At 39.2% G+C, this 26,152-nt stretch overlaps 1 protein-coding gene across 3 annotated transcripts in view; it reads left to right on the forward strand.

Moving 5' to 3' along the window:
• Abcd3 (ATP binding cassette subfamily D member 3) overlaps positions 1-22,713 on the forward strand; it is a 55,779-nt gene extending 33,066 nt beyond the window's left edge. For all 3 annotated transcript variants that reach the window (XM_051185579.1, XM_051185578.1, XM_051185580.1), the window contains exons 8-23: positions 159-215; positions 2,022-2,164; positions 5,372-5,441; positions 6,683-6,752; positions 6,837-6,934; positions 7,031-7,122; positions 8,500-8,591; positions 8,675-8,747; positions 10,276-10,339; positions 13,404-13,481; positions 13,579-13,644; positions 13,745-13,834; positions 14,261-14,380; positions 18,072-18,176; positions 21,048-21,104; positions 22,032-22,713. In XM_051185579.1, coding sequence (XP_051041536.1) covers positions 159-215; positions 2,022-2,164; positions 5,372-5,441; positions 6,683-6,752; positions 6,837-6,934; positions 7,031-7,122; positions 8,500-8,591; positions 8,675-8,747; positions 10,276-10,339; positions 13,404-13,481; positions 13,579-13,644; positions 13,745-13,834; positions 14,261-14,380; positions 18,072-18,176; positions 21,048-21,104; positions 22,032-22,109 — 1,353 coding nt within the window. In that variant the 3' untranslated portion in view covers positions 22,110-22,713. The remainder of the gene's footprint in view (positions 1-158; positions 216-2,021; positions 2,165-5,371; positions 5,442-6,682; positions 6,753-6,836; positions 6,935-7,030; positions 7,123-8,499; positions 8,592-8,674; positions 8,748-10,275; positions 10,340-13,403; positions 13,482-13,578; positions 13,645-13,744; positions 13,835-14,260; positions 14,381-18,071; positions 18,177-21,047; positions 21,105-22,031) is intronic.
• The last annotated feature ends 3,439 nt before the right edge of the window (positions 22,714-26,152 follow it).

Genomic DNA, 26,152 nt, shown 5'->3' on the forward strand with positions numbered 1-26,152 from the left:
TAAAGTCTTTATATTACTGTTACTAATAGGTAATTTTCCTAATAGAGCTATCTTAGTGATGAAAATAAGCTCTCCCACTTGATGGTCAGTAGCCATTATTTTGAGATATCTCCATTTCAAGAGATCTAATTCTGTATATTCTAATGTTTATTTTACAGCCATTTTTAGATATAGTTTTGTATATTTTCAAGTTAACAAGTGCAATTGGAGCTCAGGTAAGTCTGCTTTTATTCTTCTTTCATTTGTATTCATGTACACACACACACACACACACACACACACACACACACACACACGTCACAGGACAACTTGTAGGAGTTTTATTCTCTTTCTACCATGTAGGGTTCCAGGGATTGAACTCAGACTTGGCAGAAAGTGTCTTTGCCCACTGAGCTATCTTGCTACCCTGTTCTACATTTAAAATCTACAGTAATGTGTTGTAGTCATCATGAAGGTCCAAGAAAAAAATTCAGCTTGGGAACATCTTCACATTATACATAATATGAACTAGTTGTAAAGTAATACTATAGTGGAGGCTTTAAAGTATCATAATTTGGCTTTTTAACATTTTTAAAATTAGTTACTTAATTTTTTTCTGGCAATAACAGCTAGAAATATTTAACACACATTACGTATGTTGATTTCACGTGTACTTATTGTTCCAAAGTAATGTCTAAAAAGAGATTTGGCAAGTCATTTTGATAAAATGTTAGAATAAGATCAGTAATATATTCAGAATGAAATGCTCACTTCAGAAGTGTTTTATAATGACAAATTGCTGACTAATCCATGAGCCTTATCCTCTTGTCTCTGATATTTGTGGTGACAAGAATTTTTCTGAGTTTCATTGATGTCTAACTTGAATAATTATTTTAATATTTGTTACGAATTTGTAGCAAACCATGTAACTGTGTTAGTTTATGGATCAATGAATATATGTCTTTTTATTCATTTTTGTGGCTGATTAATAATTTTCCTGGTTGTTTTTATTGCTTTCCTGTTGTTTGATAGACTGACTGCCCCATAAGAGTGATCAGACCTAATGTGTCTAGTCTCTATACTGTAATTTATATTTTCTTGTACTTTTTCATATTGATATGTACAAGTCTGCATCAGCACTCATTTGCTGTGTTTATTGAAGTGTGTTGAATCAGGTACAGTTTTGAAAAATCTTGGTACATACATTCGTATACATTGTACTAGCCATAAAAGGTGAGTTACTTCCTGCAGAAGGGAAATTGCAGTGTTTAAAGAAGTAGTTATTCAGGCAATTATAATGAAGTGAGAAATATCCACTACTGGAAGTTTCAGGGAAGTGTTTAGTTTCTGGAAGAATTGGAGGTGATGTTTAACTGTTTTGATATCCATTAGATATGTTAAACTTAGAAGGAAAAACAGCCCCACTGAATGATATGTTCAGGAAAACAGTTTTTATTGGCACAAATCTGACTTGAATATGAGAGATATGTAGAAATATAGAGTGGTCTGGGAACTGGTTGAATCTTCCTAAGATGGACAGTGGGCTTGAGGTCATCTACAGAGTTGTAAAGTGTATGAGACAAAAGATTAGTGTATGAAGCAGGGGAAGGCAGATGTCTTGTTTAAGGAGTTGTCTTGAGGCACCTGTACACTGTTGGGGTGAGGATATATGGCACATACTTGGCAATAATATCTTGTGCCCTAAAATGATGGACTAGAGGTATGAACTTAGGATGAGATTGGAGCTAAGGAAGGAGCCTAGGGAAATATTAACATTCAGATAGGATGCAATACAGAGCTCTGAGAATTCTGTTGGCTTGGGAGAACATTAAGATGGTTCCAGTGGAATAGTGTTAGTTAACAGAGAAGGTACATCCCATGAGAGGTTTTAAGTGAACAGGTGTTGGAGAGGGGAGCTACAGGAGAAAGAAAAATAAGCAAAGTCTCAGCTTCTCTCAGGGTCTGTTACTCACAGACCTTCCATAGTGGATTTTATTACCATGCCATTGAGCTTTATGCTTCGTTTTCTTTCATTAACCCAGGGCCCAGCAAGCATGATGGCCTACTTGCTTGTTTCTGGGCTGTTCCTAACTCGACTAAGAAGACCCATCGGCAAGATGACAATAACAGAGCAGAAGTATGAAGGAGAATATAGATATGTTAATTCTCGACTTATCACAAATAGGTAATGAGAAACATTCTAGAACTATAATGAAAATTTTGTGGGCTGGGGGCATTGATGTCATTTATACTGACTTGAAAGCCTAACAGTATAGTTACTGAACTAGTGTAGTATTTACTTGTTTTGAAAATAAGCATTATGAAGAATCTTAGTTTTATAAAGAAGAAATCCTGTATGTTTCAAGCACTCTTTCTCTTAGCCTGTAGTTTCCTTGATTTACCTCTTCATGTCTTCTATTGACTGATTTTCTATGATTTTCATTTTAAAATTTAATCATGATATACTTCAAATTTGTATTTATTCAAAGAAACTTTTGCCTTAACTTATCCATAAAGTTGCAACTGTTTTGCAGTGCTCAGCAGTTCTGTTTTCCAGATGTTTTTTTTTTTTTGGGGGGGGGGGAAGGGGTGCTGGGAATTGGGCTTCAGGGTGTCTTGAATGCAGGCAGCTGTTCTTCCACTGACGCGATGCCTTAGACCTCTGGACAGTTTGTAGATCTAAAACAGGAAGAAACAAATGTAGGCATTGAAGCCATCCATCATAGAGTCAGAATCTTCCCTTTCAACAAATCAATTCTGTTATTACATGATTTTAGCAAGTAGTCATAGCTTCACTCTTTTGTAGATACATAATGGAGTTGTTATGAGGACATACATGCTTCTGACTCTGGTTTTGATCAGGAGCTAGAATGCTCTGTAAATTTTCTTGTGTCATCTGCCAACTTGAAGTCAATTTTGAGGGTCCTAGTATTTATATAACACTATGTAGGGTACTCTATAGAAAGTTACAGAATTACTTGGGAGATTGTGCTCTCAAATGTTTCCTCTTCCAGCCAGTGGTGTTGTCATACACCTTTAATTCCAGTACTCGGGAGGCAGAGGCAGGTGAATCTCTATGAGTTTGAGACCAGCCTGGTCTAGAGCAAGTTCCAAGACAGCCAGAGCAGTTACACAGAGAAATCCTGTCTTGGAAAATAATAATAATAATAATAATAATAATAATAATAATAATAATAATAATAAATAAAATAAAAGAAAGAAAACAAAAAATAGTGTCTTCTTTCCTTGCTAAAATCATACTAGTTTTATATGTGGCATTTCACACTCTAGGAAGGCAGGGGAATGGTGGGCTTAATTAGTGAAAAGCTGTTTATGGGATGCTTTTACTAGAAAACAAGCGTGCTCCCATAGTAGAGACACATAAGAATCCGTAGGGCAGAGCAGTTGAGGGCACAGCAGGATTGGAGTTGAGGCTCTTGCTGGCTCTTCCCTCCACTCTGTCCTGCCTTGTATACCACCCTGTCTTAGGTAGGGTTTCTGTTGCTGTGGAGAGACACCATGACCACGACAGCTCTTTTAAAGGAAAACATTTCATTGGGACTGGCTTATAATTCAGAAGTTTTCTCATGGCAGAAAGCAAAGCATCATACAGGCAGACATGGTGCTGGAATGTTAACTGAGAAGCCTGCATTTGGAACCGTGGGCAGCAGGAAGTAACTAACAGTCATAGGCCTGGTTTGAGCCTCTGAGACCTCAAAGCCCACCGCTAGTGTCATACTTTCTCCAACAAACCCACACCTACTCCAATAAGGCCACGCCTCCTAATAGTGCCACTCTCTATGGACCTAAGGCAGCCATTTTCATTCAGATCACCACACATCCCTTTCCAGTGGTTAACTCGTGACCACAGGATGGCAAAAGCAGCTCCAGGCTTCACTGCCAGAAATGGAAAGGAGAAACTGCTTCCTATTTCTTTCGGAGATTCTTCCCTCTCCCTTCCCCTCCTCTTCCCTCTTCTCCGTTTCCCTCATTTTACTCTTTCTTTGGCCTTATTTTTCTTTCTTTGTCTTACAGGCTGCCTTTGAACTCCCAGTTCTCCTGCCTAAGTGTTCTGAGTACTGAGGCTTTGAGTGTGCACTGTGATTAAATCATGTGTGCAGGCTCCGAGAGCCCACGTGGAGGCCTCCATTCTCTCCTGCCACCTTGAGTTCAGAAGTGGCATCCAAGTGCTGCCTGGCCATCTCACCAGCCCCACGCACAGTCCCAGTGTGTCTAAGCTGTGGTATCTGGATTTCCATGTAGTTAGTTACTTTCTGCTGCCGTAAGAAGTACTTTGTGGGGCTGGAGAGATGGCTCTGCAGTTAAGAGCACTTGTTACTTTTGCAGAGAGGACTTAGGTTTGATTCCCAGTACCCACATGGTGGCTCCCAGCCATCTGTAACTCCAGAAGTGCTTTGCTTGGGTAGTTTACATCATACTTACAAGATAGAAAGACTGTAAGCTTGGAAGCTTTAGTGTCGACAAGAATGTCAGCTGCTGGTTACATGACTGTAAAGAGTGAACCTTTCTTCATCTGTAAGGTACTGGCTTCTAAAGAATGTATCTAGGTACCGAGCCTCTCTCATCTGTACGGAACTGGGTTTTCCTGCTGAAGAGCTTTGTGACCCTTGTGGACCCCTTCAGTCTCAGGAAGTTGTTATGAGGAATAAAGTGGTGAAAGAGTAAGAACAGCTGTGGTGCAGCTAGCCTTGAGGGCACCGCAGCGCTGTCAGTAAGGACTTGGCTCTTCTCGGTTTTCCAAAGGCTGTATATGAAAACTTCACTACTTTTAGTTTTCTATTTTTGTCCTCTCTCTCGTTTAGGTCTGCAACTCAACTTGTGGTCTATAATGTCTGTCCCAGCTTAATCTTTCTTTATGTCAAAGTGTCTTCCTTTTCTGTCTCATTTACAATTGGTGAGTGTTTGCTCACTGCATCTTTAACAGCCGGTTGCATACAGGTGGCTTACAGTCCAGTCTGGTCAGTCAGGTGTGTGCTCATGTACTCCTAACACTTTGCTAGGAACTGGATCTCAAGTACAGTCCCTGATTTGGCTTGTGCCAAATATTTGCTTAGGGACAAGTGTCAATTTATCTTTATTTTTATTTATTTTATTATTACTATTATTATTGAGGAGGGGGCCTGCTGCTGAATGCTCTTGGAGGTCAGAGGACAGTTTTGTGGAGTTTGTTCTCTCCTTCTACCTATGTTTAGGTTTAGGGGATGAAACTCAGGTTGACATGCTTGCACAGCAAGCATTTTACCCCTGAGCCATCACACTGGACCAGGATATCCATGCAAATATAAATACTAACCCATTGAACACTGCATTTCAGTTACATTTTAGAGTGAGATAATATTGACATTAATTGCTGAATTATTTTCTTTAATAGTGAAGAAATTGCCTTTTACAATGGAAATAAACGAGAAAAGCAGACAATCCACTCAGTCTTCCGAAAACTGGTAAGATAAACACTTGCGGGTCATCAGGTGGTGGTGGCTCACCCCTTTAATCCAGTACTTGGGAGGCAGTGGTAGGGGAGTCTCTGAGTTCAAGGTCAGCCTGGTCTACAGAGTGAGTTCCAGGACAGCCAGGACTGCAGAGAAACTGAAAAACCAAACCAAACAAAACACTTGAGGGTCACATGTGTTTTTTTCTGTGCATTTATATATGTATAAATACATAGTTAAAGATGTATTTTATCAAGTCTTTATACTGTGTTTTAAACTAAATATGAGTTTAAAAACTATTATATCAACAATCGGATTAATTCACTAAAATACTCTTGTATGCTTTTGCAGTAGTTGTTAAAGAAGTCTCATTGGATGATTAAGTTCATGGCTCTCACAGACTAGTGGAGAATATCTTTTAGACAAGATAGTATGCACATTTTAGGTTTCCTGCCCATATAGTCTATGTTGGAACCTAATGTATGTTTGGGTGGCTGTGGCTATGCTAATAAAACTTCATTACAGCACAAGTGACCTTTGATTTAGAATATAAAGGTTTTTTTTTTTTTTTTTTTTTTTTAAAAAAAAAAACAGTTTTTCTGTATTTGCTGCTTGGAAATTTGAATTCAAATAGCTTTACTTGCAGATGTTAAGTACCAGGTAGAGTGCTTGGTAGGTGCCATCATTAGATGCAGATGGCAGTTAGGTAGTGAGCGTGACAGATGAAAACTTGCCTCCAGGGAGCTAATGTTTTAGTGGAAGTTGTCGTAGGCTGTATCAAATCTTGGACTTTTGCCATTTACCATATTTGATGGTTTAGAGGGCTCACTGACAAGAAGGTCTAAAGCTCTTTCCACTCACTAGCTTTTCACATTGCTTCTCTCAGCCTGGGAGTTTCAGCCTAGATGCTAACAACTAATTACAGCTTTACCTTCTCTGACAAGCCTATTTGAAGGCTTCTCATCCTTCCTTTTAGCTCTGGTGACTTACGAGTTTGGGGATGTGCGTGTCTAGCAGTTTTGTGAACAGCATTGTGCTGTTATGTGTAATATGTTGTTGAGTAATGGTTTGATGGTGTGTGTGTGTTGGGAGCCCTGCTTTCTTAGTGTTGTGCTCATTGTATGATGTATAAACAGAGTCAGGAGTCACAGCTGCTCAGTGCCTATCTATGAATTAACTGTGCCTTATCCTTAGCAAAAATTAGTTTTTACATTTGCAAAGAAAAAATATATTTGTCTTTTGTTTTCTGTCAGGTGGAACACCTACATAATTTCATTTTCTTTCGGTTTTCTATGGGTTTCATTGACAGCATCATTGCCAAATGTAAGTATGTTTAAAGGGATGGTGTGACATGACTTGTGGAAGAAGTGAAGTAATGATACTAAAATCGTAACTGTTTTGTTGCAGATGTTGCCACTGTAGTCGGGTACCTGGTTGTCAGTCGGCCTTTCCTAGATTTGTCACATCCTCGACATCTTCATAGTACACATTCAGAGCTCCTAGAGGTAAAACAGTAATACTAATGAAGTGAAAATTCAAAATTAAGGCTTTGTATTTATTTTAGAACTGTGAGCAAAATCTAATACTTTTTTCGCTTTAAGGACTACTACCAAAGTGGAAGAATGCTTTTGAGGATGTCTCAGGCTCTGGGTCGTATAGTTTTGGCTGGGCGTGAAATGACTAGATTGGCTGGGTAAGATTTGTAATAATGCGTGCGTAATTGCATAGAACAGTTTTAAGCATATATTCTTATAATGCTGGCATCCAATTGAGATTAAGATGAGGGAGTCACTGACTCTTCCTACTCTAGGAAGCTGGTTTGGGTAGAAAATTAAGGAAGACTTCTTAGCGAACTTTTCGTGCTTCCTGAAGACAACTATTTTGAGTCTTAACTAGAGAAGTGTGATGTTTGCTGTGTTTCACAGACATTGGCCTTGGATAGGTTGGAAAATGATCATTTTTGGCAGCCCATTCTTATAGAAACTTAAGTTAGTGAGTAGAAGGTTTACATTTGAGCATTTTTGTTCTCAGCAATAGATTTTTCCCTCTTAAGGGTTTGTCCTGACAACTTAGGTAAATAAATGAGTCAAACTTGATTTTAATGGACTAAACCAATTACTTTCTGGCATCTATAGATAGTTGTAGATATATTACCCAGTAGCAAAGTTGTCTTGGGTCACAGGATGATTAAATACCTCCGAAGCTGAACCAGAAGGCAGAAACCTCAAACAATACCAGGGTGTGAAAAGTGCCACAGACTTTGGATTGCCTAAAGGAATTTGCTGCCCTCCTTCTGGTCTTTCATAGGCCTGTTCCAGTGTTCTCTCTGCTGTCATAGCTGATAGGCTCTTCATAACAAGATAGCATCAACACTGTGAGGACTTGTCCTTGAGAAGCTGCTGTGTGCTGTACTTATTAGTAACTTCCTCAGACTTGTCTAAGTTTATGCAGGCCGGCTTTCCTTCCCCAGCAAAATATATATATATATTTGTATATATATATATATATATATATATATATATATATATATATATATTAAGGAGTTATTGGTATACTAAAAACATCATATTTAATGCACACAAAATTCATGAATATAGGGACTACTTCCCAACTGCTTGTCACTGGATTGATTTCTATTGTCCCATTGTTTCCATCATATATTAAGAATTCTTCATCTTTTCTCTTCTTCAGAATATGAGAGCAGAAATATCCTTCTCTCTGATAGAAAGTATTAATTGTGACAGCAGGTTCACTCCAGCAGCTCAGGACCCAACCTCCTTGTGTCTGCAGAGTGTATTAACAAGAATACTTGACAAAGTGAAACACCATTGTCTTGCCTCTTAATGGGGTGTTGTTGAGATGAGGATCCTGTGAAACCTCTTCCCTTATTTTCTTGTTCTTTCTCTTTTACTGTAGCAAAATAGGACACATGTGTTATCATTAATATTTTATGCTGATGAGACTTCTTTTATGTCCCTTAAGCTGTTATAATTTTAGACACTTCAGTTAAGGTTATATAAAAGATGTAACAGTAGCCTGATTTTTGATTATGGTTTCTGTTAAATTTTAGTTTTACGGCTCGGATTACAGAATTAATGCAAGTACTAAAGGATTTAAATCATGGCAAATATGAACGCACAATGGTGTCACAGCAGGAAAAGGGTAAGTATAAACATCATAGTTTGCAATCACAGTTTTAAGGTTTTCCTAATATATGATGTTTTAATAATTGTTTTCCACTTAAGGTACTGAAGGAGCACAAGTTGGTCCCTTGATACCTGGTGCTGGAGAAATCATCAATGTAGACAACATTATAAAGTATGTACAGAAAAGGTTGTGTCGTACTGTATGCATTTGTTACACTTCATGGCAGCCTTTCTTACATGTGTAACTTAAAATGGACTTTTAAAAAATTTTAAATAGCTTTGGCATATCATTGACATAAAAGTTATATATATTTAAAGTATATGATTTGATATTTTGATATTATATAGACACTGAAAATAATGTCTATATTCTAAGAAATTATTTTATCTGTCTCTTCATCTGAATGTGTGTATGAATGCACATGCCATTTTATGTGTGTAGAACATATTTTTAACTATTGTCCCTGTGGTTAGACCTCTAGAACTTATTCATCTTCCTTCATGATCAAAGCCTTTACATGTTTTGATGGCACCGATTCCATTTTCCCTTCCCCTTAGCCCCTACAACTGCTACCAGCCTCTCTTGTATGAATTAAGCTATTTAGCTTTTGTATGTAAGTTATATAAGAATGATGTTTCTTTTTCTGTCTCAGTTTGCTTATTGTGATGCTCTCTACCATCAAAAATGACTGATTCAGTCCTTTTAAAAATATGTTTGTGGTTTTCTGGAGTTTAGAAAGGATTTTTACTTTTGTGCTTGTGGGCATTCCTACATGTCCATCTGTCTGAGTACCATGTTTGTGTAGGTGTATGTGGAAGTGGAGCAAGGCATTGAGTCCCCTGGAACTGGAGTCGCAAAAAGGTTGTGAGCCACCTGATATGATTGCTGAGAACCAGACTTGACCCTTTGAAAGAGCAGCAAGTGTTCTTACCCATGGAGCCTTCTCTTCATTTATAGTTTATGTGCATTGGTGTTTTGCCATTGATGTCGGGTCCCCTGCAACTGTAATAACAGTTGTGAGCTGCCATGTGGGTGCTGGGGCTTGAACCCTGGTTCTCTGGAGGAGCAGTCAATGCTCTTTACCACTGAGCCATCTCTCCAGCCCCAGGTTTTGTTGTTGTTTGTTTTTTTCTTTTAAAGGTTGAATAATGCTCCTTTGTATATGCTTATACATATGATATATTCTTTATCCTTTTAACACTTGAAAGACATTAAGGGAATTCCCCATTTGGTTTGTTGAATAAATAGTGCAGTGAGTATTTGAGTGCAGATAATACTCTGTGAAGTATTTTGTTTCCTTTGAATATCCCTCTGGAATAGGGTTGTCTCTTTTAAGTAGAAATTATATCAGTAAAATCTTTGGTTTTTTGAGGGACCCTCATACTGTTTCCTCTCATTGCTGTTTACATTCTTACCAAGTAGTTAAGGATTCCCTTTCCTTTGAATCTCAACAGCACTTTGTCTTTTGTGATAATTATGTCTTTAACGGGTGATGCGCATTGCAGTTTTTACTTGCATTTCTCTGGTTGTTAGAGATCTTGAGAACCTTTTCAGTTGTATTTTGTCTTCTTAATCTGTTCTTTTATGAAGTATTTGGTCTTTCACTCTGTTTGGCTTATTTCTATTTAGAGTATTGAGTTATTTGAATTCCTTGTTTTCAATTTTTAAATTTCTCTCTTTTTTATTAATGCCCTTTTAGGTTTGATCATGTACCTTTAGCAACACCAAATGGAGATATCTTGATCAGAGATCTTAGTTTTGAAGTAAGTTTTAAAATGTGAATATAAGAGTTTCAATTATCTTCAAAATATGAACTAAAAAAATGAATATGTAAGGTTTGAATTGTCTCTATCTAAACCCATACTGTTACATTTGAAACTATTTGACCATATAAAACCTCGTTTTTCTTAAAATTGACTGGGCTTTAAAAATCTCAGAGATTACTGATGCATCAAATTTGTTCTGTTGGAGAGATGGCTCAGCAGTTAGAATTTATGCTCTTAAAGAGGATCCAGCTTTTGTTCTCAGCACCCAGATGGCAGTTGACAACTGTCTGTATCTCCAGTTCTAAGGGATCTGGCATCCTCCTCTGGTCTCTGCAGGCTTCTGCACACACATAGTGTGCATAAACTTATGCACATACACAAATGAAAAGATAATCTTTAATTTTTTTTTTTTGCAAATAAAGTCCATGACAAGAAGGTGCATCTAATTAGAATTTCCAAGTATAATGAAAATTTAAACATGCAAATACAACTTTAATGTTCTTAAATAAAAACTCTTAATCAAAATCTCTCTCTTTGATTTTTGGTTGTTCAGGAAGATTTATATCCACACAAACAATACAAAGTCATTTTCTCTTTCTCTTTACATATTATTTACATATGTTGTGTGTTGGGGGTGGAACACATGTCATATTGAATATGTTGAGATCAGAACACAATTTGAGTGAATGGGGTTTCTTCATCTGCTATATGAGTTCCAGGGGTTGAATTCAGGTCATCAGGCTTGGCAGGAAGTGTCTTTATCTACTGATCCGTCTTGGTAGCCCCTGCAAACCTAGCAGCACAGTTGCATCTCATGTAGCTAGTAGGATGTCAGTCAGTGATTTTGATTCAGTATGATTTCCCAATTAAACTGGTGATACGATGGGCCAAGGTAAAATGAAAAGGCAGTCCATGACTGTTTTTGTGTATCTGGAATTTTGTGAATTACTGTTTTAGTCTATTTGTTGAGTTTTTCTGAGCTAGAAGTTAAAAATTAGTAACACCTTTTTATCCTACAAATGGTCTCTTAAGTTCCGGGTGCCATCCTATAACAGCACTGTCTGGGAGAGCTCTGCTGCTCTGTGGCCAGTGGTGTTGAGCACTGAAAGTGTAGCAGGAGCAGGGATGACTCAGCTGTAGAGTGCATTCAGTTTACTTAGCTTGATTTAAATAGCCATGCATGACAGTATTGGACAGTCTTGCTCTGTGTGTGCCCATTGTGCTTGTGTATTTTATGTAAAGATTGTTTTTTAGCTGCTTTCACTGAAATGCTTTCCAGTAGTTTATAAGAAATGTTAGATTTGTTTTTAAACTCTTACAGTCTTAATTCTTTAGTTTTCTCCTCTTACTAATTTGTAGTTACTAAATGTATATACTGTCTTAAGTAACTAAGAGAACTAGGAAATATTAGTTATGCAAAGTGAGTATTATATCATCATACTTCTTTTAAAGCCAGGGACTATAACAGGAAGTAGAAACTGTACTGTGGTTGGCAAATATTGACAGGCCTAGGCAGCTGCTCCTCCTTACCAGCCACTCCTCCTTACCAGCCGCTCTGGCCAGCCCAGAGCTCCACTCAGTCTATGCTCACCCTGCTTCTTTTGTTTAGTTTCATTGGCCAAGTCTTTCTGAGCCCCGAGTTTTCCCAGATTTGTCATGGCTTCCTTTTTCCCCTCTTAGCTGTGTTCCTGACTTGCCTGGTATCTACCTTTGGTCCCTGCTTCTCTTTCATTGGAAACTGTATAACTTCCTGTCCTCTTGGTCTGCTTGTTCTGCTTGTTAAGAACCCTTTTCTGCCTCTTTCTGAGTTACCTCTAGGTTAGATCTGGCTTTTCTTGTTTCTCTTCCCAAAATTTTCCTTAACTAGAGTTTCTTTCTGGAACAAACATCCTTCATTTCTTTATCATTTCATTAGTTGTGTCCACCTGGATCACTTTTGAAAATCAGGATTCCTTTCTTTTGGAAAGTCGTTGTAAGGCAGACTTGGCCATCAAAGAGCACACGCTTCCTATGTGCTTGCATGTTGTGCTACATTATAGCTAAATAAGCGGCTTCCTGCAGGCAGAGACTGTAACCCTTATCCTTTATGAGCTCTCAGTACAGGCATAATTCATTCCTTTTTCAGCTGAATAGTAGTCATTGTGTACATATACTACATTCTGTTTACCCTTTCAGCTGCTTGGGCTGTTTCTACCTTTTGGCTACTTTGAATAATGCTGGCACTATTTTATCCAAGTAGGAGCCTTTAGTTGGCTTGTGCTACGTTTTAGAATTTGCGGACTACTATCTGCAATTCCTACTTCTCACCTCTCTGAGCCTAGCCTACTGTTCTCTTTGCTGTCTGTCTGTCTGTCTATGAGGTGAGGCTCATTCCTGTCCTCATGCCTGCTTGCTGTGGGTGAACAGGAGTGGTTTTCTTATGATAAGCTTCTAAGACGTCTTTGGAAGTTTTCTGAACTGTTACTTGCAGTGAGGTGTACTTTGACCTCTGTGGCTTTTCTCCAGAATTCTTAGTCTGTAGTATATAATTTAATTTACTTACTATACATATTCTTTCTGACACAGAAATTCCCTAAAAGAGCAAAAGAAAAGATGACCTGCATATCTAATCATTGAGGAATTTGTAGGTGAATTATGGTACACTCAGTATGTATTACAGGCATTAAAAGAGTGGGCAAAAGGGACATAATTACAGTGACCTGGAAGGATACTTGTGATATACTGTTAAGTAAATATAGGTCTCTAAATAAAAGAATCTACTCTATACTTCAATTAAAAATAATGTTAATAAACAAATATAAAGCTTTCAAATTTTGCATTCTGACTAAGATTACATTGAACAGTCTAGGTCAATAATGGTTTTAAAGGAAAAAAGGAAACAATAAAAATTGAACGTAAGAAGTAAGACATTTTTCCCTACATTACTCCATAATTGTACCTGACACCACATTTACAGATAAAATTAGACACTAATAATTAGCAAAGACCCCTTGACTCTAAAGAAATATACATGGTTAATTTAGTTAGTTGGTTAATTCAAAGGCTTATTATTGTTTTTCAGGTTCGGTCTGGGGCCAATGTTCTCATTTGTGGTCCAAATGGCTGTGGAAAGAGTTCCCTCTTCCGTGTTCTTGGTGAAGTATGTACATACTGGTCTCCAGAGCTTGCCATCTTATTTTGTAATCTGTTAAGTTATGAATCTCACAGTCACTTCTGTCTTCTCTTTGTGTTTATAGTTATGGCCTCTTTTTGGAGGACGACTTACTAAACCTGAGAGAGGAAAGTTATTTTATGTTCCCCAGGTAAGACTTTGTTTGAACTATTTTGTAACCTTTAAGATCTTTGGTTTAAGGTTTTAAAATGTACTTTTAGTGACTCATGCTCTATCATTATGACTGCCAGCGACCCTATATGACCTTGGGAACACTGAGAGACCAAGTGATCTATCCAGACGGAAAAGAGGATCAGAAGAAGAAGGGGATATCTGACCAAGTAAGGGATGATTACATCCTACATTCACCGAGCATGCCCCACTTCAGATTCTTTGTCATTTTAAATGTCAGACGGTGTGGCCTAATGTAAGCCTTCCAAACCATTGTAAACAACTTTGCAGGCAGTGGTAAGAAGGTGGCTGCTTTGTTTACGTATTACTCATGGGGTGTTTTAACCATGGTGACAGTGGTATACCCTCACTGCCCTCACCCTTTGGTTTATGACACTGTTACTGTCTTTATGCTACCAGACATTTTCTCAAGGGTAGTATGGCTAGAGACTGGCGGGCAGGTCAGCTTTGTGCATTTTTCTGAAGAGCACCTGTCCAAGAGGTTGGCCATGAAGTTACTGAACTAGTCTAAAAAATAAGGTAAGACAGGACGTTAGCTTCTAAACCACTGTTTTGTCTTTCATCTTTACATAAAGGTGCTGAAAGACTACTTGGATAACGTGCAGTTGGGTCATATCCTTGAACGGGAAGGAGGCTGGGACAGTGTTCAGGACTGGATGGATGTACTCAGCGGAGGAGAGAAACAAAGGATGGCGGTCAGTATCCTCAGAAGACTGGTTCCAAACACTTGCCTAGAGTATTAGTTAGTTTAAATTGTAATAAAAGAGCTAGGAAATGTTTAACTTCATATAAATTTGGAATTCTGAAAAAGGTATTAGTAATTCTTGTGAAAGGGAAAGTTGTAGGTCTGTTGTACCCTCCAGTTCATTATTTCAGAAGTTAGGGAGGACCTTTCTAGCCACTGGCCCTGTAAGTAAGGATGATGATCTGGGCTACAACATCATTCAGTGGCTTTTCCCCATAGATAGCACTTCATCTCTCCAGGTTGCTCTCCCTGAACACTTGGAAGCAGTAGAAACATTAGTTCTTCATTCTGCCCCTTGGCCTTCTTCTTCCCTTCACTGTTACATGTAACTTTGTTTCCCCACTCACTACCCCTTAATGTTACTTAGAACTTTAAAGCTCTCCTGGTATAAACAGAATTGGAAAGACAGTTTGATTTTTTTTTTTATATAATAACCAAGTTATCTTGAAAAAACAGATTTTCCCCCTGCTTCCAGCACTTACTCTTCCGGTACACTGTCCCCTCGTTACTTATTTTTGTTCAAGCTCCCTCAGAACAACCCATTAAGTGCTGAGTAACAAATGGGTTACTGCAAGTTCCCAATGCTTCCACTACCCTTCCAAAAAACAGGATGGTCAGGCCCTTTGTATCAAAACCCCACTGTGTGGTACCAGCTTCTGCTCCAATATGCTTTTGGTTGTTGTGATAAACAGGACCAAAACTAATATGGATAATTGGCTTATTTTAGTTTACATGTTACAGATCATCAGATTCAGGGCAGGAACTCAAGGTGGGAGCTTGAAGCAGAAACCACAAAGGAGTGCTGACTGTCTCTCTTCCAGGCTCACATTGAGCTACTGTTTTTATTCGGCACAGGCCTGCTTGCCCAAGAATGGTACTGCCTCAGTGGGCTAGAGGGACAGCTTAGTAGTTAAGAGCACTGCTTGCTCTTCTAGAGGCTGCAGGTACGATGCCTACTACTTACATGGCAGCTCACAAGTAGCAGTGACCCCAGAGGTCTACATCAGATGTCTTGTGCTTTTACTTTTGTAGGTAACGGCCTGTCATTGAATCGGGAATTCATCAGTTGTCTAGGCTGGCTGGCCAGTAAGGCCACAGGATCAGTTTTTTTTTTTGCTTTCTAGCACTGGATTACGGGTGGATGCCACCATGCCCATTCCTCCCCCCTCCCCCCTTTTTACACAGGTGCTGGGGACTTGCTCAGGTCCTCATGCTTATCCAACTAGCACTTTACCCACAGAGCCATCTTCCAAACCCCAGTCTTCAGTTTTCTAACATACTACTTCACCTCTGGGTAGAAAAACTCATTTTATACTTGAGAAAAAGAAGCTATTACTCAGATCAATGACAGCTAATTTTTTAGTGCTTAGTAGATGTTAGCCAATGTAGCAAACAGATTACAAAGGCTGACACATTGCATCTTTAAAACGGTCCTTGGTGACCATCCTGCTCACCAAGGAAACTGCTTGCTTGGGTTAGGGCTTGCCAAGCCGACAGTTGGTGTTAGAACTGGTGAAAGGTGGCTTATCAAGCTTAGCTCAGGCAGTACATTGGTTTGAATGCTTGCTTTACAACTTTCTTGTTTTGTGGAGACAAGTAGCTGACAGCAGCAAGGAGGGAGACACCCCTACACACACTCAGTGAGAAAAAGAGGACTTGTGAAATGCCCTCAGTGTGTGTTTATGTGAGAGTGTGTGTTTGCGGCTTCCTCTTCCTCACCTCATGCACGTAGGAGTAAACCCCAAGAAAGCAGCTTGTTTTAGTTATCCACTTGGCACATATTTGAATGGCACACAGTGTAAGCTTTGAGTATATTATAGTGCTTTAACCGTGGAGTCTATTTTAGTGAATCTTACAGTGTAGGCAAGCACACAAAGAAAGATGAAACTCAAGTGTGCCGTGTACAGACAGTTGCAATTCCATAGAGGGTCCACTTGGACTGAGAGAGTGACATTGAGAAGACACTTGAAAGATGTCTGGACCAGAGTCAGGCATTGGGACCTAAGGAAAAAAAGCTTGATGTGACAGCACAGGGATGGTTCCAGCATTCCGGAGGTAGAGGCAGGAGGATTGCCATGAGTTTAGGCCAGCCTTGGCTACATAGTGAGTTCTGGCCCACCAGAGGCACAGAATGAGAGCCTCTGTTAACAGAAAGAAGAAGACACAACAGCAAAAGCAGAAGGAAGAAAGGAAAGAGTGACTTGCTGGTCTAAAGCGGAGGACGCCTTCCTCCAGAAGGGAAGAGTGACATATGGATGCTTTTTCCTAGTAGTTGAGCGATTGGGAAGAGAATGCTGGCTGGGATGTGGAGATCAGAGCAGGCAGGAGGAAGACTCTACAGAACCTTGGAGATGAGACAGGGGAAGTTGTGGGGAAGGTTTAAGTCGAGTGGAGTTCTTTGATTTACATATGTGATAGATTCTCCCTGGTTACACTGAGAATGGAGAAAAGCTGAGTGGGAGCTGGAGGCTGTGTAACCCAGGCAGAAAGTGAGTGTTCCTGGGATAAGTCACAGCAGAGGTGAGGGGCAGTGAGTGGACTTTAAACTCCCAATTAGGAGTGGCTGAGAGGGGGCATTAGGACAGGGCTAGGCCAGGACGATTCAGCTTCAAGCTGATGGAAAAGGAAGAGGATCTGAGATTTAGTTCTGAGGAGCCCACGTACACACACTATGGCCGAGTGGGAAAGCACTAAAGGGAATGAGAAGCAACAGAGGGGGAGGACTCCAGGGGCTTCCTGTTACTTCCAGGAGGGAGTGGTTCCAGTAGAATGTTTCCCAGAAGGAAAGTTGATTGGGCTTAGGAACATGTCTGTTGGTTTTGCAACATGACCATCTCTGTTGGGGGCAAGTGACAAATTAGAATAACTGTCCAAGACAAGGACAGACCATTTCTAGAAAACAGAATACACTTGGAATGTAAGTAAGGGAAAATCTTACACATTCCTGCTAATGAAAGAAATGTAAGGGTTAGCGCTCCCAAGTCCTTTTTACAAGATCAGCAGAAGCTTTCAAAAGGTGTGCACACCCAGGACCACCAGCAGGTGCACTGGGAGATACTTGGTGGGAACTCTAACAGGTGCCATTATTTAAGCACTATCCGAGGCATCTATAATCTGAATTTAAGGTCTAGTTAAAACACAAAACCAAGCTGGGCGTTGGTGGCGCATGACTATAGTCCCAGCACTCAAGAGGCAGAGGCAGGTCTACAAGAGCTAGTTCTAGAACAGCCTCCAAAGCCACAGAGAAACCCTGTCTCAAAAAACAAAAACAAAAAACAAAACAAAACAAAAACCAACTAAACAAAACCATACCAAACAAAAACACCCCACAAAACTTGTTTGCATAGTGAACTTTCATTATTTTAAAACTCAATCCCATTTCAAACCAGTTTTTGTTTTTCTCTTGGCAATAAATGTTTCCCACACACTATATTTCTCCCTTTAAGATGAAAGTAAAACAGTTTGTTTTATTCACATTATTTTTATCTCTTAGAATGATGCTTTTAGTTAGAATAATTTTCATAGTTGAGCTTTATAAGACTCCAGAAAGCATATTTAACTGAAGTAGAATTATCTTTCCTTGTTAGTTACATATTTAGGCCTGCCTCCATTTACACAGACTGTGTCCTTTTGTGCTTTAGATGGCAAGATTGTTTTATCATAAACCCCAGTTTGCCATTCTGGATGAATGCACGAGTGCAGTCAGTGTCGATGTGGAAGACTACATTTATAGCCACTGTCGGAAGGTAAGTGCCCGCCGCAGGGGCTCTGGGGACTTCTGCGTGCCGTGTCCAACCACAGACCCGTACCAGAAGGAAATCACAAGCAGTGACGGGGCTGCCAAAAGATAATGCCCTGTGTTGTCTTTAACTGATAGGTGTGAACAGTACAACAAATTATCAGTGCATTCTAAATATGGTACAGATACGAAGAGAATACAAGGAATTATCCATGTTTTAAATATAACTCTTTAGCAGTTTCTTAGACATGGCACAGTGTTTAAATATTCACCTTTTATCTTATTACTTACACTCAGACTTAGCAAAAAAAAATTATCATTCCTTTGACCCATTAACTTTACTTATATATCACTTTTTAATCAAGAAAAATCAATAGTAACCATTTGGCAATCTAAATTTTTTTCGATCTGTGTGTATATGTGTTGGTGGCATATGTACCTGTGTTTCTGTGTATTTTCATGTGTGGTGTGCATGCATAGGGTGCATGTGGATGAAACAGGTTGATTTTTGGTACCCTTAATAGTACTTTGATTCATTTACTGAGGCAAGTTTCTTGTTGCACCTGGGGTTGTTGATTCAGTTTAGCCCTGTTTCTGCATCAGGAACACTGGGATTCCAGTGCAGCATTAGCAGTCCCTGGGAGTTTGACAGGAATACAGAGTCTCTAACTTTGCCAAGTAGAACAGCATAGTCACAGCATTCCCACGTGACCCAAATGCATATGAAAGGTTGAAAAGGATGGTGTGATAATAAAAGCGTCTTCAGTAGTCTTTTCCATAGGAAGCTTTAAACATTGTCTCTGGGTTTTGTTTGTTTGCTTTTTCCATTTTTTGAATCCCCTTTAGTAATTTGTATGTGGTTTCCATTTGTACAGGTATTAGAGATGCTTGTGATGTTTTCATGCATAAGGCTGTTTTTGACTTAAAGGCTTTCCCCTGTCAATTCTATGTTGTTGCCTGTTTTGTTTTTAAGATTGTCTAAATCTATAAAACACATTGCAATTTAGGGAAGAAAAGTCACTTGAGTTTTCGATTTCAATGTTAACAACATTGCCATTTTAGCACTGAATACAAAGAAGCAGAGAGTGAGGGAATGAGTCCTGAAGTTTAGATCCTTTTGGAACCTTTATTGTAGATTTAGTATATGTGTTTGCTGTGCTGCTCCTGGTGTAGGTCAGAGGGCAGTTGTGGGGATCAGTTCTCTTCCACCATGGCAGTCCAGGAATTAAACTGTACCTTGGTGGCAAGTGTCTTTACCCACTAAGGGGTCTTGCCAGCCAGAGAACTTTTTTTCTGACTGCAAAACAGTATAAATTTACAAATGAAATAAAGCAACACTTCAGCTCAATTCAGAATGTTTAACAGTAAAGAGAACAGTGATGCTTCTTGGCCAAAACTAAGCCACAAGCATGAAATTTAATTATGGAAAGGTAGCATCTGGTGTTCAGATCTCAGAATTCAAACTTTGCTTTTGTGTTTTGGCTTAAGTGATTGTAATATACCATATGCCTACTCTGATTAAGGTCTAATCTAATTATAAAATCAGGAACAGAAAAATATGTGTCATTGGGCTTTTGATGCAGTATGAATGTATGTTTAACAAAGCTGATAATGTGCACATCTTCTTGTGCAGGTCCTCACTAATTTACACATGGCAACCAAGCTCATGAAACAGTCTCAGTGACACCACTTGGTGCCAGCAGAATAATTTACTCATAACATTTCATGGTAGAAATTACCCAGAAATTACTTAGGTTAATCTTTTAAAATTAATATGAAATAAAAATAAAATTAGGGTCTGGAGAGATGACTCTGTGGTTAAGAACACTTGCTGCTCTGCAAGAGGACCTGTGCTCAGTTCCCAGCAATCACATGGTGTCTCACAACACCTATAACTCCAGTTCCGAAGAATATGACACCCTCTTCTGGCCTCTGAGGGCACTTTGTGCAGTGGTAGATTTACATACATGTAGTCCAAACACTCATACACATCAAAATAAATAAGTCCTTTTAAAAAATAAAATGAATTTGAAAAATCATGGTGGAAATTTGCAGAATCTCCCAAGCATGAGAGGCATGTGTTGAGGATCTGACTTAAGGTCGTGTTTCTCACCCTTACATGTATGGGCTGGATAACTGCTAGGCAGCTGTACAGGAGCAGTCCTGGGCATTACACTGGGTTTAGCAGCAATTCTGGTGACTACTCATTAGATGGCAGCATTGTTCTCAGTATACCAAAAAAAAAAAAAAAAAAAAAAAAAAAAAAAGTAGTTCAGATATAACCAAGATGTCCACCAGAGAGAACCCACCCCTCAGTGGAGAACCATTAATCTCACTGATCCAGAGGGACTGCAGCTCTTGTCTGTTGATCCTTCTCTGAGAATCCTGAAGTGCAGTCCATCCTGAAAGCTGGATCAAGAGAGAACATTTTATAATTTTATAGCAAGTTTATTGGGTAGCACTACCCTATCCAAACTTAAAAGGTATTTAAACTGTTTTGTCTCAGGGTCAGTATTTGTATATGTTACTGCAGACACATGCAGAATTCTGCCTTAGGACCTTCTAGAAGAGATGGAATAATCACACTTCAGAATGTGTCTGAATTCCAAGATGCATTCCAAAATAAGACTCTACAATAGGGAATTATAACCCTGTATTTGAAAGCAAATTGACTGTAGACCATGTAAAGCATTTTGTCCTGATTTTAGCCCTTTGCTATTTTTATCTTACTGATTTTCATAATAAGTCAAATGTAAGGGTGTGTATTTTGACATTAATTCTTAACTGTAGCCACTGGACGTGATAGCTAACAACTTAAATATGTATAATTTGTAGCTTGCTGTTACTAATGTAAATGTAAACCTTCTCTTTGCATTAGGTTGGCATCACCCTCTTTACTGTTTCGCACAGAAAATCTCTTTGGAAGCACCATGAGGTTTGTATTTCTTTCCTTGTGTGGGGTGATGAATGTTTATCTTACATAAAAATGTGAGTTTTGGTGGCTGATTTTGGATTTCATGGTGATTTTGAGTTTTATCGCATACAGTAGGACTTTGTTCAGTATTGTTGTCATCAGTTTTGAAAGCTATAATGTACATAAACTCTAGCTCTGCTGAGATTAGAGAGCAGTTCTCTAGAGTTGTAAGGTAATGAGCTGTGTCCTTATCACTCAGGTTTGACAGAAGAGAAAATCTGAAGTTAGATGGCAAAATTTTAGGAGCATTTTCAGCAGAGGTCAGGACTATAATGCCAGCTGTGTTTGGAATGTAGTAAAATAGGATCTGTTTTATAGTCATGGTAATTTACAAAGCTACTGTGCTGAGGTTTGATAGCATGGAAGTGCTATCTATATATTCTGGGTGTATCCATAAGGTTGGTTGTGAACAGAGTTCTCCCATTCCCTCCACTTCTCTCATCCTGCCCTTCTCCTCTATTTTCCCTTCTTCCTCTCTTTCTCCCTCCTTCCCTGTGCTGGGATCTTGTGTTTGTGAAGGAGGGGAACACAAAGGACAGCTAAGAAATAGTAATACAAAAACTAAAGAGAAAAAACACTTTATATATAAAAGTTCACTAATAAAACCAGGAGGCTTTGTTCTGTGTCTTCAGAAGGCACATGAATAGCTCCTTTTCCTCCCTGCTGAATCTAAACAAGAGACTTTAGAAATCGGTATCTGGTCAGTGAAGCAGTCAGTGCTGCCTTGGTGAGCCGTCCAGGCCCTGGCACAGGGCATCCTGGTAGCTCGGAGCTACAGTCAGAACTGTGGGGGCATCCTCATTTATGGGATGCCTGTGCATTGGGTATGAAGAGTGCAATGTACCTACCTACCTGTTCTTAGGTATGACTTTCCCTTCTCTCCCATAGTACTACCTGCATATGGATGGCAGAGGCAATTATGAATTCAAAAAGATCACAGAAGATACAGTTGAGTTCGGATCATAGAGACCATCTCAAGAACTTCACCTGCTTTGATGAAACAAGAATGCATTAGTTAATGCAAAGTGCATTGTAAAATAAAGTTAAGCTTGTTTTTTTAAAAAAACAAAGCAACAAATTGACTAGATACAAGATAATTGAAACATGTTAAAACACTTAATATTGTATAGGATATTGCTAATTGTGTATATGTTGGTTTAATTATTAATTATGTACTAAGAATGTCCTTATTCTTGTGGTTAAAAAACCTGCCTGAATTAAATTGGGCTTAAATCAGTGTAACCTGATTCATCCTGGGATGTAAACCATTTGAAGTCAGCTAATTTGACTTTTATGGCTCTATCTTTCCTTTTAACGAAGAACCCTATTTAAAACTGGGGTCATTAGCTGTTCTAGTCTAACAAAGTAGTCTTGAGTTTCATTCTACGCGCCCATGGTAATGGGAACCAGCCAATCACAATGTATTATTAAAATGTGTACCATCGATACAGGATAGCATTTATTACACAGTGGCAGATTTCTTTAGCTGCTACATTTATACTCATTCCTCATATATGCCTTGAGGTACATTTGACTCCAAGAGAGTCATTTGGATTTTCTTTAGCTGAATTGCTTTGAAGGTTCTTTGTGGTAGTGTACGGCAGTGTGCAGTTGTGCTTACAGCTGTGGTTTCTACACACTACGCTCAGCAGGGTTTGGGATGTCTAGGCATGATCCTCTTGTGTCGATCTCAAGGTCGTACAAGAAATTTAGACTTTTGTGATGAGACTTGGACAGGTTCATCAGAAATGTGCTTGTGTAATGGTAAATGCTGTATGACTGTAGAGGCACGACATGAAGTAATACACTGAGCACACAATGTTATAGTGTCCTTGACTGTGGTTTTATGTTTTTAAAAATGCTAAACATTATCATGCACTTGGGCGAACGACATTTCCTCGGAACCATCTCTGACTCCTGTACAACTGCATTTGTGTCTGGGTTACCATGTTGAGAAATCATCTCTGGCGGCCAAGCACTATTAATGGCTACGTGTAGGGTTTGCACAAGGGAGAGCCAAGACTGAACGTGATCGATAAGAGGTTGTGAAATTAGTTTTGCCAAACGGGTTCAGAAAGGGGCATTTGATAGTCTTGTTTCTGCATAACTCAGAATCACTGGCTACCCGAATAATCTTGATGTATTGATTCCATAAATACATCATATTCAGTTTTACCATGTCTCCTTAACAAATTTGTATACTTATTTTCTGTTCAGATTAAAAAAAAAAAATGGATAACCTACACAACCTTTGCCTGATTTTCTTGTCTCTTGTGGCTAAATGTTGACATTCAGAAAGTGCTTTTAGCACCCAGGTGGTCTTTTTACAAAGCCTTATTAAATGAACTTTAAATTTTTTTGTTTTCTAGTTTTAGACAGGGTCTGGCTCTGGCTGGCCTGGGACTCACTATGTTAAGCAGGCTGGTCTTGAACTCAGAGATCATTTGTCTTTGTTTCCTGAGTGCTGGGATTAAAGGCATGCTCCTCCCCGCCCAACTAATTATACTTTTTAATATGTATTTTTTAGAAAAGAAAATCCTTACCAAATGTTTATACCTCACAAATGCTACCAGTTGCTAGGAGACCTTAAATGGTGGTCTATCCTGGGAAAGGCTTTAAGGCATAGGAAAGTTACAAGTTTTCAGATTTCTAGGCTACCACAAGGCTGCCTGCAGAAGTATTCGTCTTGTGGTCTGCCTCCAGAGTCCTTCCTTATTTTAGTCTAATAACAGCAGAGAGGAAAGTCTTCCAGGAGAATCCCAGTGTATTCTAATATAATGATGATTTCCTTAAGGCTGACTATAGCAGTGTTTCCAAAACATGCAGTCATTCTCTGCGTAATTATCACACACTACACTGAAAAATGCTAGTTTAACCTGAACAGTAAATCAGAAAGTGAATAGAAGAACTTTATGGATTGTGTTCTGCAAATCAAGTATGTTGTTTGTGTCTGGAAGCTTTTTATCTGATAAGAACGTGTGTAAACAGTGTTGCTAAGCATCACTGGTGTGAAGTGTGTGTCTCCAGGTGAGTGACAGTTGCCTTATAACTATGGGGTCAACACTGTGGATCCATTTTCTTAACATGATTTTAAGCCTTTAAGCTTGGTTATTAAAACCTTGACCTGTGCCTAGTAACTGGGTTCTGTGGCAGATTTTGACATTATGAATTTTAAGAAGCTGTTCACAGTGTTTTAAACATGTATCATTCATTATTCATTTATTAAGGATCAAAATGTTTTTACCTTCTCTATAAATATTCTATATATGCCACATTGGAAAGAATGGTAGTACCAGAAAACTGAAACACACCAACACCAACCCAGCCAATTCACTCTGCCCCATGGGGACCATTTTTCTCCCTTATTTTTTAAACAGTGTGTTTGGTTGGTTGGCTGCTTGGCTGGCTGGCTGGCTGGCTGGCTGGCTGGTTGGTTGGTTTTTGAGACATGGCCCTACTGCATAGCCCTGGTGGATCTCAAACTTGTAGCCATCCTCCTGTCTCTGCCTCCCAAGTACTGGGATTACAGGTGTATCATATAGGCTTTGGATAGTCCCTGCCACTCATCTCCCTGCTACATCCTCCTTCCCATATAGTTAACTTACTTTTAAAACCTTATAAACACTTTTACAGCAAATGTATAATAAAGTCTTTAAATTGAAGCACGGTGACTTTTTTCATGTCCACAATTACAGTCACTTGAAATCAGGAAATAGAAACTTAACCATAGTTCAAAAGCCTCATTTACATCTTTCCCCAATTATTAGCCCTCTACTTGTATCCTATAGTCCAACTTTACTCATTCTAAAACCTTTTTACATACAGGGTACCTTTTGTGCATGACTCTGAGATTGATGGGAGGTGTGGCAGCATTTCTTGCTCTTATGGCTATATGTAAATATCTGAATGTGCTTTTATATTTAGCCATTACTGTGTTGGGTTGTCGTCTGTTTGAATCCACCATGAATAAATGTTATAGGTATTTCTGCTTGTCTTTTGGTGCATTTTTGGAGTGGGGCTTAGGCTCTGCTCAAATTATCTATAGTATGCTTCCATGGTAGAATCACATTCCCCAGTCCTTGAGAGTGGTCAGTTTTTTGTTGTTTTGTTTTCTCACTTGTGTGTCTTTAGCCATGGACAGAAAGTCGTCATTGTCTTCATTTCACATTTCCACGGTCACCAGTAAAGTTGAACTCTTCATGGTTACTTGTAGCAAGAAAAGTAAATGACCCAGAGACTGATATTGTGGCTAAAGCTTCCAGCTGAAGATCAGAAAAGCAAAGCAGCTTGCCACTAGCTCTTACTGATACCTCAGGCAGAATGCGCTGACCCTGTCTCCATGAGCTCTCACCAAACTTCAGACTGCTGCCTCTCCTCAGTGTGCCTGAGAATCAATGCCTTCCTACCTTCAAATGTGGCTGGAGAATGAATGCCAGCTCTGAAACCCTGTTCCTGTGTTAAATACCTCTCATGAGTTCTGGAATTAAAGCCATGAGTTCTGTTACTCTTTTAGACTGATTTAATCTCATGTAGCCCTGGGTAGCCTTGAACTCAGAGAGATCCATCTACCTCTGTCTCCTGAGTCCTGGGATTAAAGCTGTATGCCACCACTGTTCTCTATAGCTTGAGGTTGACTTTGCTTTCTGAATCCTCAGGCAAGCTTTAATAAATCATAAATAATATATCACCACAGTTACTGGCTGTGTCTATGTCCTCAAGGGGAGAGTTCACTTAGTCTTCAAGCCTCTTCAAGAAGTAACGTCCTGTTGATCTTTCAGAGCTTCTGTGGGCCATCCCCGACCCACTCATTCACTTCTATGTAGACTGCAGTAGAAGTTGTATTTGAGTGGTTAAACCCCTTTCCAGCCTTTGAGGGGACATGCAGAGCCAAATAGAGCACACTTTCTTGCTGACCTCCTTCTAGAGTCTGATCCACCATTGTGTTAGCCTTGTCCTACCAGCTGTCATTGCAGCAGGTACTAATTCTTTTTTTTAGTATGATAGCTACA

Source organism: Phodopus roborovskii, unplaced genomic scaffold (assembly GCF_943737965.1).
Source record: "Phodopus roborovskii unplaced genomic scaffold, PHOROB, whole genome shotgun sequence".
Lineage (NCBI taxonomy): Eukaryota > Metazoa > Chordata > Mammalia > Rodentia > Cricetidae > Phodopus > Phodopus roborovskii.